Source organism: Tursiops truncatus, chromosome 6 (genome assembly GCF_011762595.2).
Source record: "Tursiops truncatus isolate mTurTru1 chromosome 6, mTurTru1.mat.Y, whole genome shotgun sequence".
NCBI lineage: Eukaryota > Metazoa > Chordata > Mammalia > Artiodactyla > Delphinidae > Tursiops > Tursiops truncatus.
In genome coordinates this window covers 95,625,562-95,640,144 of record NC_047039.1, presented here as the reverse complement: position 1 = coordinate 95,640,144, position 14,583 = coordinate 95,625,562, and the positions used below count along the sequence as shown (strand labels likewise).

The 14,583-nt window shown below is 45.3% G+C and overlaps 1 protein-coding gene across 4 annotated transcripts in view; it reads right to left on the bottom strand.

The window, feature by feature from the left end:
• Nucleotides 1-7,378, bottom strand: part of ZNF618 (zinc finger protein 618) — a 184,918-nt gene extending 177,540 nt beyond the window's left edge. For all 4 annotated transcript variants that reach the window (XM_033858435.2, XM_033858441.2, XM_033858436.2 and 1 more), the window contains exon 1: nucleotides 6,948-7,378. In XM_033858435.2, the coding sequence (XP_033714326.1) occupies nucleotides 6,948-6,980 (33 nt within the window). In that variant the 5' untranslated portion in view covers nucleotides 6,981-7,378. The remainder of the gene's footprint in view (nucleotides 1-6,947) is intronic.
• Between the last annotated feature and the right edge of the window lie 7,205 nt (nucleotides 7,379-14,583).

The window sequence follows — 14,583 nt, the reverse complement described above, 5'->3', positions numbered from 1 at the left end:
CTCTCTGATTTATTATTCCAAGGGAGCCGCGGGCTTCAGAGCCGGCTCTAAGAAAATCCATTTTCTTAGGTAAAGAAAACAAAACACGGGTGTTGACCAAATGTCCAAACCCAAAACTGGTCACCTACTCTTCACTAGACCCAAATCTAGATGATCTGAGTTTTTTCCAAAAAATCACATTAAGTCATCAGTTATTGAGCTGCTGCTCCGTGCCAGACCCTAAAATGAGTAACCCATGACCTCTGCCCTCAAGGAACTCACAAGCCGGCTGGCGAGACAGAAATGCGAACAACCGACTCTCATCTGTGGGCCCAGAGTATCTGCAAAGTACTGCAGTTTGGGGAAGCTCGGGAAGTCTCCACAGAAGGGGACATGCAGGTAGGTCTCAAGGGAGGTAGGGGGGTCTGGTTTCTCATGGAGCAGAGACAAAGGAGGGAAAGGGCACAAGAGACAGAAGGCCCAGTATGAGCAGAAGCTCAATGGTAGACAGTTCACGACAAATTAAGATTTGTCCCTTTAAACACTGTGCCACAGGCTTTGAAACAAATCCAGAACTACCTGGAGGAGCCAGAGCATCCCTGAAATGAAAGCATTGAGACCACTTTTGACAAGAAAGATGTGTACGGTCCAAGGGATGTCTCTTCCTAGTCTGTTCTAAAATAAAGCAACAACCAAAAAAGTGTACATTTTCTGTTGTTACCTAGCTCTGCCTATTAAAGATAAGTCATCAAGTTTCCAGAACTACCAAAACTCTTGTCACTGGGACTCAATCTCCCCAAATGGAGACCACTGGGTCAGGCATTACTGACATGTACTGACCACCCTTCTAAGAACAACCTTCTAAGGACTGGCTGGATGCAACACATGAATTGCTTCATTTAATCATAGAACAACCTTTCAAGGTCAAGATTATTACCCCCCTTTTTCCAGATGCAGAAGCTGTGGCTCCGAACCCGGAGGTGACTTTCCCAAAGTAACATAACGCCAACCACACAATGAGGCTGGATTTTAAACTCTGGTCTGGCTGACCTCAAAACCGCCTTTCCATTTCACCAACTGGGGGGGGTGTCAGAAATTTTCTATGCTTCTAACTTAAGGCCTATCCTAGGGGGATTTCATGGTGGTTTTTGCCCCTGGATCTCCCCCCACGCCGAGGACCCCAACCCTGGTCCTACCCACCTGCTGTCTTCTTCCAACTTAATCCTTCTTTCAGGCAATACTTTATTAAAACCCACCTCTTACAACAGCCTCCTGTACTTCTTGACTTCAACGGCACACATGCTGAGACACAACATTCTGGAGTTGCTAGTCATCATCTGTCACTTTTAACTAAAGCGTTCTGGCCTAACCTTGGCAGAAGACTGCTTTGAGACAAATAAAAGGGAGGCGTGGACCACTTTAGCCAGAAGAGGCTAAATGGATGGAACGTATCACCTCTACAGGCTGAAATGCCTCAGAGCATCGAGGGTTCAGGAACGAAGTCCCACCAGCAAACACCAAGAGCTTTCAAAGATGTGTCATAACCTTTTGAGGCCACCCAGTGACAACAACGAGATGGAACATTGGTCTGGCCCTGTGCTATCCAATATAGAAGCCACTAGCCACATGTGGCTACTGAGCTCATGAAATATGACTAGTCAGAAAAGACTTAATATCCCCCCAAAGAATGTAAAATAGCACATTAATAATTTTTATGCTAATGAATACTGAAATGATAGCATTGCAGATATACTTTGGGTTAAATAAACTATATTATTAAAATTAATTTCACCTGCTTCTTTTTAGTTTTTTTAAAGTGTTACCAGAAATTTTTATTTATTTTTGTTGTTTTTTGTTTTGTTTTGGCCATGCCGCACGGCATGCAGGATCTTAGTTCCCAGACCAGGGATTGAACCCGTGCCCCCTGCAGTGGAAGCACAGAGTCCCTCCAGGGAATTCCCCAGAAAATTTTAAATGACATATGTGACTCACATTTGTGGCTCAAATTATATTTCGATTGGACAGTGCTGGCCTGACACATTTAAAAGATGAGGAGACCAAGACAGCAATTCGAGAGTTTTTAGGAAGGGCACACACACAAAAATATAGACATTCGCTCAGAGTCTGATTGGACTTTAAATATAGCACAAACATGAACTCTTTAACTCCACAAAAATTCCTCTGGCAATCTGAAGTAAAAGTGAGGAATGAAAGTAACTGGGGCTGCTTCTCCCTCCCACCAAGACAGGGATCCCACGCTACTAAAGTCTCCATTCCAGCCACAGAATCTGGCAAAGATGCTGTTTCACTGTGGAAGGACAGAGCACCTGTCCTTCCCGTCTCATTCAAGGCCAACAAGCTGAGGTGTGTGCCTGGCTGCCATGTAGCTGAGACTTCTTCACAGCTGGCCCTTCAGGCGGGCTCAACCAGGGGACAAAACACGTGGCCCAGGGCACCTACCCCACAGGGTTCATGTGAAAGTCAACTGGGATAATAAATAAGAAGATAAAGGGTAAACAGCAACGTGCGATGTTCTTGGAGCACATCACTGTCGGTCATCTAGACCAGTATCTGTCAAACTCTTTTAACCGTGACTCACGGTAGGACTTACATTTGTCATGCACATACATTGGCATATGTAAATAAAACTGAAGTTTCATGAGACAACACTTACCTTCAATACATAGCTATGCCTCTGCTAGTTCGTGTTCCCCTGTATTCTATTCTATTCTTTCTTTTTTTAATGCTGATTGTGACCCACTAAATTGATTTTACAACCCGCCTGGGTATGGTGAATAAGAGGTACACTCCCCACTCTGTGATGGACACTGCTATTTGATCACTGCACCCCACTCTCCAGAATATGGGAGTCCAGATGTGACCTCAGAATCCTTCTCAACACAGTGATCCAGGCAGCTGTAGCCCATTGCTTGGAGTCAGAATCAGAGAAGAAAACTATTTATTAATATCTCTGTTTTGATCCAAAGCTCTCATATGACAAACGCAAAAACTGAGGCTCAGGAGGAAAAAGTGGTTTGTCCAAGGTCATACAGCAAGACTTTGGGAGAGCTAGGGCACCTGTGTACCCACAAAGCCACTTCACCTGCCATCACCAGGGAGGAGACGCATGAAAAAATTTCCAAATTTCACCATGACCATGAAAAGTCAGCCTATACATCCAGTGAAACACACAAGGAAATTCTCATCACCCCACCAAGGAGAAGACATGAGGATTCTGAGGTCAGAGGAAGCAGCAAGCCCAGAGCTGAGTCAAAGGTGGGGGCAGTGGGCGGGGAAATTGTGTCTGACAATGGGGGAGTTTTTAAACTCTGTTTCTCAAACGAAACAAACCACTGGCTATTTATTTTCTAGGACCAGAGACAGGTCACACTTACACTGACCAGCCATCTTTGTTGCTTTCCTTCTGCAAAAGCAAGAGCCCTTGTTCAAGTTCACCTCTGTGCAGGGCTGAAAGTATAAGCAAATCCTTCTTCTTAGCTTGGTCCAAAGTCAAGCTATAAAGCAAGCCCTTGAAATTTCAAACCTTATTAGAAAAAAAAAAAAACCTCCTTAGGCAGAAAAGCAAAACATTAATAAGAGTCTCCTCTGTGAAACTGAGCATAAATGATCTTTCACCAAAATAACCCGGCCCATCATCAAATTACCACCCCTCAAGTCCAATCTGTCAGATTTTTTGCCCAATATTAAAAAAGAGTTTGGTGAACAGACATGGCCTAACAAAAAAATCGGCTGAAATATCCATTTCTGATCACACTTCCATCCATGATAGGAGGTGAGAGAGGTATGGCCCAGGTCAGGTCTCAATCCTGAGAGACGCCAATAGAAACAAAAGAAAACTGACCCCGCCCCCAACAGTGCCATCATGCACCTCTATTTCCTTAACAACAAACATGATCCGAATAACCAATTAAGAAAAAAAAAAGAAAGAAAGAAAAAACAGGCCTACAAAACAGAGATGATTTTCAATTTCCAGCCAGGAGTTCCCTTTAAACCGTAGACAACACAACAAAATTTCAATAGAATGGAATGAAGGAATCTGAGTTGTGTGTCAGGAGATCCAGGACACACAAAGGGACGTGCTGCAATATTTTTATTCCTTGCACCAGAAATAACCTGTTATCTACAACCCTGAGTTTTTCTCAGATGCCCGGTAAGGGTGCCCAACCCACCCCTCCCCAGTCCAGGGCACAGCTCTCCTCCATCACTTGCTAAGCTGGCCCTACTGTCTCATGAGGCCTCCAGAGCCCTTGGAAATTATAAATTCTTTGACCGTCCTAGGCATCGGCCTAAATAATTCAACAGAGAAAAAATTTTTAATTACGCTCTGTTTAAAAAAAAAAAAAAAAAAAAGCTCATTCCAAATGTCAGAATGTGGCCAGTCAGCCCTGAAGGATTTTGTTACTAAAAAAGTAAAAATCTCCCAAATGCAATGGTGCTGATGGGTAATGTCAAACCTCTGTCACTGTCAAATACATTTCACATAATTTGTATCCCCTTAGAAAACTGAATTTCCAAAAAACTGGGATGGGAATCCATGGACTGGGGCCATCATTTCTTCTAAGACCAACTGGTGACTGGCGAAAGGGGAGAGGGTTTCCTGTCCCAGCCCTGTGTGACCCATCATCAGGTCCCATCAAGATCCCACTCCACAAATGCTAACAATATTTTCCCCTCCTTTTGGACAGAAAAATTAGAACTTTTTTTTTTTTTTTTTGGTGCAAAATCCCCAGCAAGTTCAGATACTAATTTATCACAAATAACCCTTCAACTTTGGGTAGGTACCTTATTTTCCTCTGTTAAATTTCAATTCAGTCAGTGTTTGTCTTCCCAAAGAAAAAAAAGAAATTGCGGTGTGGGGGGGTTCACCTTATTTGATTCTTTTGAAGGCCAAAAAACTACATCAAATACTATTTGCACATATGCTTTCATGTTCCAAAGACAAGTACCTTTGCGTTTGGCTTTTGTTTATATTTTGATTTTTTTCCTTGAAAAAAAAATTAAATTTTGATGCTAGAATCAGCTGAATTGGTGTGTTACCCCAGTTTTTCAGCAAAGTAAGTATTCCACTAGAGAAGATGGAAAAAAATAAGAATTTTAATCTCCTCTGTTCTTCCCTCTTTTATCTTTCCTTCTTAAGTCAGTAAAATTTGTGCTTTTTAAAAAAAAAAAAAATCACAGACCCCCCCCCCCAAATGATCAAGATTAATGGATTTCCCCCCCATTTGAAAGTAATCAAATTTGTGAAAAATACCAAATGTTAATAAACTACCAACCCCACATCACAATCAAAGAGGCTGAAACCAATCCGGCTATTTTTTTTTTTCAATAATAAAATTTTCAAATTGGAAGACTAAGCAAGCACACAGAAAGGAAAATTTTCTTCCTACCAAGGATTCCTCAACCCTTGTATTTATCAACTGATTCAGTTGCATGTCATAAAAAATGAGCTTCTGTGAATCCACTGTTAGTTTTTTCATAATAATGTTAATTATGCATATCTTATTTTAATGGCGGTCTCTCCTACAAATCTGTGGGCTACTCAGTTTGTATAATGTAATGAATTTACATTTTTTTTCCACTGACCATTGCTCAGAAAAGGTTTCTGACATTTTCTGGATAAAACAACAACAAAAAAAGAAAAGCCTAGACCTTTCAGGAAACAAAATCAGAAAACAGTCTTAATTATTCCATCAAAACAAAAAAAAATAACACAAAACCCAACAAATGCAGGGAAAAAAAGACAGGATTTCACTCTAACTTTTCCAGTTTCTGTTTTTCTTTAGAACCTTGAGATTCAATTGCAGTAAAACATAAATGAAAAATTTTCTAAAAAACCTACAATTTTTGGGTGTGTCCAAAGCCAACATTTTAGGGTCTATTTTCTCTTTTAAATCCTTCCTTCTTGGAAATAGAAAAACTTTAAATATTGCCAAATGGCAAAATTAGTCTTTTTTGCCCGCTGAGCTAAACAAGTTCCAAATTACAATGAAGTACAATTTCTAATTGCTTCAATAAAGCCAATTCTCCCAGTTTCCCCTAAACTCAACAATTTCCCTCCTTTCCTCAACCCAAATAGTTTTTTTCTCAAACTAAAATGAGTTGGGCAGCCAAATTGACTTTGGTTTTAGAAGGCTTTTTGCTTTCTCCCCTTCAAAAACTGAATTCATTCCAATTCCAGCTTAATTTTCATTTACATATTATCTGGATTTAGCTTCAGAAATAAAAATTGTCTCTATACTCCTGGAAAGATCAAAGTGAAAATTGTCACCCCCAAAAAGAAAAAAAAAGAATCTCTTTCCCCTCCACTGTCTTATAGAGCAAACTTTTGAAAAAATAAGAAATAAAAAATATTTCTTTTCAATTTTAATTTCTTTTTTTATTTACAAAATAGTATCCTCTAGGTGGCGTCGTTTTAATGGGAAAAAACTACCGTTTGAAGAAAAATTAGAAAAAAAATTGAGAAAGGGAAATATGGCCTAAAAAAAAAAAGACTGTTGCAAAGACAGAGGACCAGGGGGGAAAGACCTCCCGGGGGGTCATCAGGGACCCCGAGCGCACAGAGGGTCAGGGGGAAATTGCAAATTTAGGGGGGAGGGGGGAGAGCTGGAAGGGGTTGTATTTTTGCAAAATGTGAATTGTCCAAACTGAAATGGCTGCTCTGTTCTCTCGCCGCTTTGTTTTCTGGGCTCCGGTCCGAGCCCGGGGCTGGAGGGGGCGCCGGGTGGGGGCCCGAAAAGACCCCCCCGTCACCCCCACCCTCCTCACACCCCGCGGCGCCCGGGGGGGCTCTCCAGACCCCGACCCTCCTGTTTGCGCCCACAAAAAAGCCCGCAAACGTGCCCAGGCACTTTGCATTTTGCAAATCTTGCAATGAAGTGGCGCAGCGCCCCGGGCCCCGGCCCCCCGGGGTCCCCAGCGCCGTGCATGCCCCCGGGCCCCCGTCGTACCTGCGGAGCCGCCGCGCCGCCCGGCTGGTTCATGGGTCCGTGCGGGAGGAGGCGGCCCCGTCGCGTCCTGCTCCTCCCGGGCCGGGCTGCTGGTGCGCGCACAATGCCGCCGCCGCCGCCGCCGCCGCCGCTCCCTCCTCCGCCCGCCCCGCTCAGGCCGGGGGGGCGGGGGCGCTGGGGGCGCGCAGGGGGGGCGCCCGGCCCTCGCCCCCACCCCCGGCCCGCACCCGCCGCCGCCGCCGCCGCCGCCGCAGCCGCCGAGCCGCCCCTCGCGGGCCCGCGGCCGCCCCCCGCCGCCCTGCCCGCCCCCGGGCCGGCCTCGCCGCGCGGCCCGCGAGCTCCGGGCCTCGGCCTCGGCCTCCGCGCCGCCGGCCTCCGCGTCGCACACAAAGCCGGCCGGCCCCCGGGCGCGCCGCTCCCGCCCGCCAGCCTGCCCCCGGGCCGCGGCGCACCCGCCCCCCAAACTTTCCCGCGCCGCGCCCCGCTCTCCCCGCGCCTCCCGCACCCGCCCCCCAGCGCCCTCCTGCCCTGCCCCCGCTCTCCAGCCCCTCGGAGAGGTCATTTTCACGTTGGAAGAAAAGTTTGGGGAGCCGCCCCTGGACGGAACACAAGGGGTTAATGGGAACTCCTCGGCGCCCCCCTCCACCCCCCAAAAAATCAGATTGATTTTTTAAATAAAGTTTGAAGAACTGGCCTTATGGAAGAATCGGAAGGCTCAATGGGGATATTCCTATTGCCCCTGCACCCCTCCAAAAAAATCTAATGTAATCGAAAAATAAAAGTTTGAAGAACTAGCCCTATGTCAGACAGGAGGGGTTAAGGGGACTCTTTCTAGCCCCCCCAATCAGATTGAATTTAAAAATAAATATTTGAGGAGCTGCTTTTATGTGAAATGCGGGATAAAGAGAATGTTTCTCTCTACTCCTGTCAATTTTTTTTAAAGAACGTATTTATTTTTAAAATAAAAGTTTGAAGAACTGGCCCCATGTAAGATCAGAAGGGCAAAAGGTTAAGGGGGGGTTAGACGCCCCACCCACATCCCCCAATCAAGTTGATTTCAAAAAGAAAAATTTGCAAAACTGTGAAATAAGCAAGAATATTTTTATCCAACACCCTAAAAAAATCAGATTATTTTTAAATTTGGGAACTGCCTTCTTGTAACTTGGGAAGGTTTAAGGGGGATTTTTCCCCCGTTTCCTCCTCACCCTCCAAAAAAATCAGATTTTTTTAAAAAATTAAAAGTGTGAAGGACCTGCCCCATATAGGGATGGGAGGGATTACTGGAGATCCTAGTCTCCCACAACTGATAGATTTTTAGAATAAAAATTTGAAGAACTGCGTATATATGAGATGAGAGAAATCTTTCTTTACCCCTCCCCAAGAGAAAAATAGAAGGATAGTTTTTTAAAATAAAAACATTGGAAATTAAGGGTAAACAGGTATCTCTTCTCTGCCCTGACCTTAAAAACTCAAATGTGTGTATGTGTGTGTGTGTGTGTGTGTGTGTGTGTGTGTTTTGTTTTGTTTTGTCTTGTTTGATGTTTAAGAAGTCGGGTCGATATGAGACAGGAAGAGTTACAGAAATTTTTTCCCTGCACCCTCTAGAAAAGTTATTTTTTAAATGTCCGGAAACTAAGGGATTGTATAGAAGACACTGTCTCTCCCTAAAGAGTGAACATGTGAGAAATTTATCCCTACACAGGAGGCAAAGAATTAAGAGACACACACTTCTCCAGACCAAACACACACGAGAGTGAGAGGAATCTCTGAACAATTCCCCCACTACCCCCAAAGCTGGAAAGTCGTTGAAAATAAAAAGTGGCCATTTTTCTCCCTGCCAGCCTGGCAAGCGTGTCCCTGGCAAAGGTTTGGCAGCCTGTGCCAAGGCTAGTGTAGGGCAGGCGCCGAGGGGAGCAGGGCAGCCTGTGGAGCTTGGCAGTGTTGGGCTCCTGTGAGCCCGGGACACACGTGCAGGCCAGGCAGCCCCCAGCCTGTCTGCTCCTCAGCCACCAGATGGCTGAGGCCCTGTTACCCAGGGAAATGCTCCATGTGTGATGTCTCTCTGGCTCCATCCCTCTGTGAAGGTTTCTAAGCACCTGTCTCAAGACCAGACCCCCTGCTCTGCCTAGCGGAGCCACACCTGACTTAAGGCCTTGGAGCAGAAAAAAACTGGATCCAAAACAACACTGAGTCTCGGTCACCACGGCTGAGAGCCATGCGGTACCAAGGGAAAAAATCCTGCCCTGGGAGTCAGGAAAACGTGATGCAATAAATAGTCGTTGAACACTTAACTATGTGCCAGGCATGTTGTGTCTAGTAGGGCAGCTGCACCACGGAAAAGAGGATTGCAGCAGCCCTTCTCAAACTTGAGCGATCCTCAGAGTCGCACCGAGGGCCTGTTCCAACACTGATTGCTGAGCCCCACCCAGACTTCTGATTTAACCAGTCAGGGGTAGGGACCAAGAATTTGCATTTCTAACAAGTCCTCAGGTGATGCTGATGCTGGTGGTCTAAGGACCAAATTTGAAAAGCCATTGTCGTACGGCGCCAACGGCAAAATGCACAGGCATAGGGGAAAGAGAAAGGACCCAACCAAGCCCCAACGGGGTCGGTGAGGATTCCAAGCGGAATAACACCCTGCAGGAAGGCTGGGTGGAAGCATCCTTCCTCCCTGGGTCTTAATCAGATGGCAGAGTCTCCTTAGATCAGGGATTCTTAAATAGGTTTGGGGATCCGTGAATTAAGAAATTGTATGCTTTAAATAAATGTATCTCTGCATGTGCATTCTGGGGAAGAAAATCTCTGACTTTCACCGATTTCGCAAAAGGGTCAGTGACCCCAACCTGGAATGATTTTTCAGGCGCCTTCGGCCTGGAAAATACTCACGGGACCTTCTCAGCCTTCTCTTTCTGGAATGACCGCAAGCCTTTTCTGCTTCTCTAGTACCCACAGTCACAGGAACTGGGCCTTCTCTTGCATGAGGCACATCCCGACAGAGAGCCTAGAGTGCATTTAACACCACTGAGGGGAGGGAGGTGTGTCCTCCATCAAGGTCCTGGCCCTGGAGGGTCTGTCCCTTCTTCACTCTGTCCCTCCTGGGCCACGAAGGGTATGTGCTCAGGGGACGAAGACTGGGCTTGATATCTTCCTGACAAAATCCGGTTTCTAAATGAACGCACACATGTCCCAAACCATAGTGGAAACATCGCAGTCACACAGAGCTGTGATTTATCGCCGTTCTGGAAGTTAACTAAGAGTAGACTCGCCACAAGCAGGGATGGGGCTGGGGGGAGGACAGGGAGTATTTAGTGAGAGCCCGGGGGCAGGACAAGACCTGCTCAGTGACGGGACAGGCACCACGATATCACAGGGACAGGATGACCATAGGTCAGAGCTTCTGGGAACAGACACTTACATTAGTTGGATACGTAGTCAAGTAGGGACCTCCAAGGGCTTACCTATACTCTAAGGGTCCATGATTCAGCTTGACATACCTGTGTTTATCAAATTCTAGAAACTTCTGACCCCTTCCATCCCCAGCCCACTTCCCCCAGAACCAGCACTGCTTTAATTACTAAGAGCCCAGGCTGTGGAGTCAACAGCCTGGGTCCCACCCAGCCCTGGCTCTGGCCCTCGAATGCTACCTGATCTTGAGCAGACGGCTCAATCTCCCCTTATCTCTGTAGTGCTGACAGTAGGGGTGCTTTGAGGATGAAATGAGATAATACACATAAAGCTTTTAGAAAGTGCCTAGTATAAAGAAAACACTCCATACACGTCAGCTATTGGAATCAGAGAAACGAGTTTCCAGCCTCTGCCACTGACTGGCTGTGTGACCCTGGGCTCCTGACTTAATCGCTATGCCTTAGTTTCTGTCTCTGTAAAATGGGGGTAAGCCTACCAGTCTTATCAACACTCTTTTAGTTGTAACCAGTAGGAACAAAATCTTGCTTAACAAAAAAGTGTTATTTTATTAAATTAAATCATGGTACCCAAGGGCAGGAAATGAAATGAAACCTCCAGAGGTTTGGAGCCAGGAACTAGAAAATCATCAGGAACCAGGCTTGCTCTCTCCGTCACTCTGTGCAACAGGTCTCCGGACATCTCAGCTCTAATTCATTGTCTGTCTCTGTGCCCCACTTCCTTCCCACCTCTCTCCAGGTGGGTGCTCTCTGCCTCTCTGGGCACACAGTCAAAATGACCTCAGTGCCAACAGGTGCTGACTGGTATCTCTGTGTTCCAGTCCAACTTCTTGGGACAGAGAATGTGGTTGGCCAAGCTCATCGGCTCAGATGCCACCAGGAGCCAATCACTGATGAGCAAGGGGAATGCCATCACATAACACACAGAGACTTCGGACACCCATCCCTGAGGGAAGGGGGTGTGGTAGGCTGGGCAGGGTGGTAATCAGATATTGAGAATGGTGAGATTTTGAGATTTTGTCAAGTGAGAGTGCAAGGTAGATATCAAGCTTGTGTCACAGGCTGATGAGGGGAACGGAGAGACAGCAGTTGCCCCAGAAATAGCCTTTGGGTCTGAAACAGAACCTGGGTCTTAGCTAAAATCTTGTGGGCTGATCTTGGTGAAGAAGATGCCTTTAGAGTGAAACAGTAGGTTCTCAAGAGTGTGGAACAGAATGAAGGCAGGGACTTCACAAAATGATGTCTTCTTCCTCAAGCCAAGTTCCTTTTTTAAGCCTAAATAATGCTCTTTTGTGAAACCCCTGCCCAGGAGACTCAGGCTGCGTAAGTCTCTACATGATGGGAGAGAACCACGCAATCCAGTCTTATACGATTTCTTAGCAATTTACTAAACAAGATGGCAGCATTTTCTTATTCGATCCACTACATCTCTGAGATGGGCAGAGAAGGTACAATCACCCCTATTTTAAAGGTGAGGGATTTGAGGCTCAAGTCCTTGCCCAAACCAGCCAGTGGCAGCCCAGTCTGACTCTCAGGCCGGGCTCTGCCCACAGCGCTCTGGCTGCCCCCATGGAAATTTCTGGTGATTGGAATAAAAATCGACAGGTTCGGGAATTCCCTGGTGATCCAGTGGTTAGGACTCAGTGCTTTCACTGCCAGGGCCTGAGATCAATTGCTGGTCCAGGAACCAAGATCCAACAAGCCGCACAACGTGGCCGAAAAACCTCCTGCCCCAAAAGACCAAGATCAACAGATTCAGTAAATCGTCTTGATTTGACTGCGGAATTTTCTTCTTTTCCTACCTTACCCACTTCTTCCTCCCCTCCCCCACAAAGAAAGAAGTTGGGAAGGTGCGGCATCAACTTATTTCCTTAAGAGAGGTCCTTGCAAGTCATGGTGAAGTCTCCAGAGAGACAGGGACTTGAGGCCTTAGCAGTCCCCCAGGGAAGAAAAGCCAGAAAGAATGAAGGCCCAGGACACAAGGCTGGCAAATCAAAAGAGAGGGGATCAAGCTGATGGCCCAGAGCAAATATCAGAATTAAGGCCAAATCTGAGAAACCCATCCATAGCTTCAACAGCAGGTGCAGTAAAATGTGCCACATGTTTCAAAAACCTATTCCATACACCTGCCATCCTATGAAGCCTAGAGAAAGTCTAGCATCCTGGTGAAGATCTCATCCAGTCTTGGCAATTAGATCTGGTAGGAATCCCTGCTCTGTACTCACCATATTGTGACCTTAGCTACCATAAAAGCCCCAGTTTTCTCATCTGCAAAATGGGCAAAATATGGTACCTAACATACAGGGTGATTTAAAGCATTAATTCATGTCATGCACTCAGCACAAGGTAGTTATTATTTCTAGTCCCAGCTCATTTCCACTTTAACGTACATAGGGAAATTCAGGCCCCTGGGTGGGGGTGGGATGGAGTCACCTCGTTTGAGCAGCATCATCTAGCCAGAAGGGAACAAAGTCAGCTTTGGAGGCAGCTGCCCCATGTCCAGCAGGCTACGCCCCCAACTACGGCAACAATCCTGACCTTAGTTCTTCTGTATCTCAGAAGGGAGTAGAACCCAGGCCAGGGGAAGGAGGGAGAGGAACGAAGATGGCAGGAGGTGGTCCATCTTGTTTTTTCTCATTATGCCATCTGGAGGTCCTCAAAGGAGGCTTTAATCTGTCCTTTCTGCCATGAGGTACACTTGTGAATGGGATTAGCTGACAGTGTGGCATGGTGCAGGGCTCAGGCTCTGGACCAGACCAGACTGGGCTCAAATCCCAGCTCAGCCCCTTTCCAGCCATGAGAGCTGGAGCACATCACACTACTGTCTCTGAGCCTCAGTTTCCTGAACTGTTAAATGGGAATAATAATATACATATTCATATTTTGTATGAAGGTTAGAAAAAATGTTGAGTGCCAGAACACATTAGGTATCCTAGATGTTAGTAATGATCAAAACTAATCATGACGTGATCTCAGTGGCTTGTATTTGCAAAACTGTCCAGTGGGTGGAGCATGTCTGAAATGACCGCTCAGCCATAGCACTGTTCAGTTATGCTCCTGAGTTACCTCCACGAACAGATGAGGAGAGTGAGGCACAGAGGTAAAAACGGGATCTATCTTTCACCAGTTAATGGACAAATGGACACGATGTACCTCTACGTGAGGCAGCAAGAACCAAAGGCACTCACGTAGAATTCCTGCCAAAAAATGCATAACCCAAGTCTAGCCATGAGGAAACATCAGACAAACCCAGATCGAGGGGGTTCTACTAAACAACTAAACAACTGGCCTGTAGTCTTCAAGGTCAATGTTATGAAAGACAAAGAAAGGCTGAGGAACTGTTTCAAATTAAAGGAGACTAAAGAAATATGACCACTGAAGGCAGAGTGATCTGGAATTGGACCCTAAATCAGAGTGAAAAAAAATTGCTATAGAGGACATTATGGGCACAATTGGTGAAATCTGAATATGCTAGGATATTAGATAATAGTATTTATTCATGTTAAATGTCTGACTTGATAGATGTTCTGGGTTGTATAAGATGAAAGAAATTATTTCTACATATGTTCCTATATGCATACATACATCACATATATATGAGATAAAGCAGTAATACGTGACTGCATGTTAACGATTATGAAACTTGGTAAAGGGTATGCAAGAGTTATTTGTACTATTCTTTCAACCCTTCCATATAACTTTGAAATTATTTCAAAATAAAAAATTAAGAAAAGTAATAGATCTGAAATGTTCAAAAAAGATAGAAGTCTACACTGACATTTCTTTCATCAGAACTATCTCATTTCAATGTATGTTTGACAACAAAATTTGATTCATTGATCAGTGGTTTGTCCCCATCAAAAACTGCTGATTTTTTTCCTAACAACGTGAGTTTTCTTTTGTGACTCTTATTCCTACCAGGTTCAATTTTCCCAGGCAAATTTTGTGATCTAGATTTTGTCAAGAAGATTTAGGGTCTTCCATCCATTTTTAGTCAATAACAATCTTTACTATGTGCAGCATTAGTCTTTGTCAGTTTCACTTTCTGTTGCTTATTTCTACCAAGTAAAATGTTTTCAATTTTCAATGTTACCAATTCTTCAAACAGTTTTTTTTCTCTAATATTAATCTGTGTATAGTTTAGAGGGATTTTCAACCTGGCTATACATCTGAATCACCTATGAGGCTTGTGAAAAAGACAGGTTTCCCACCCC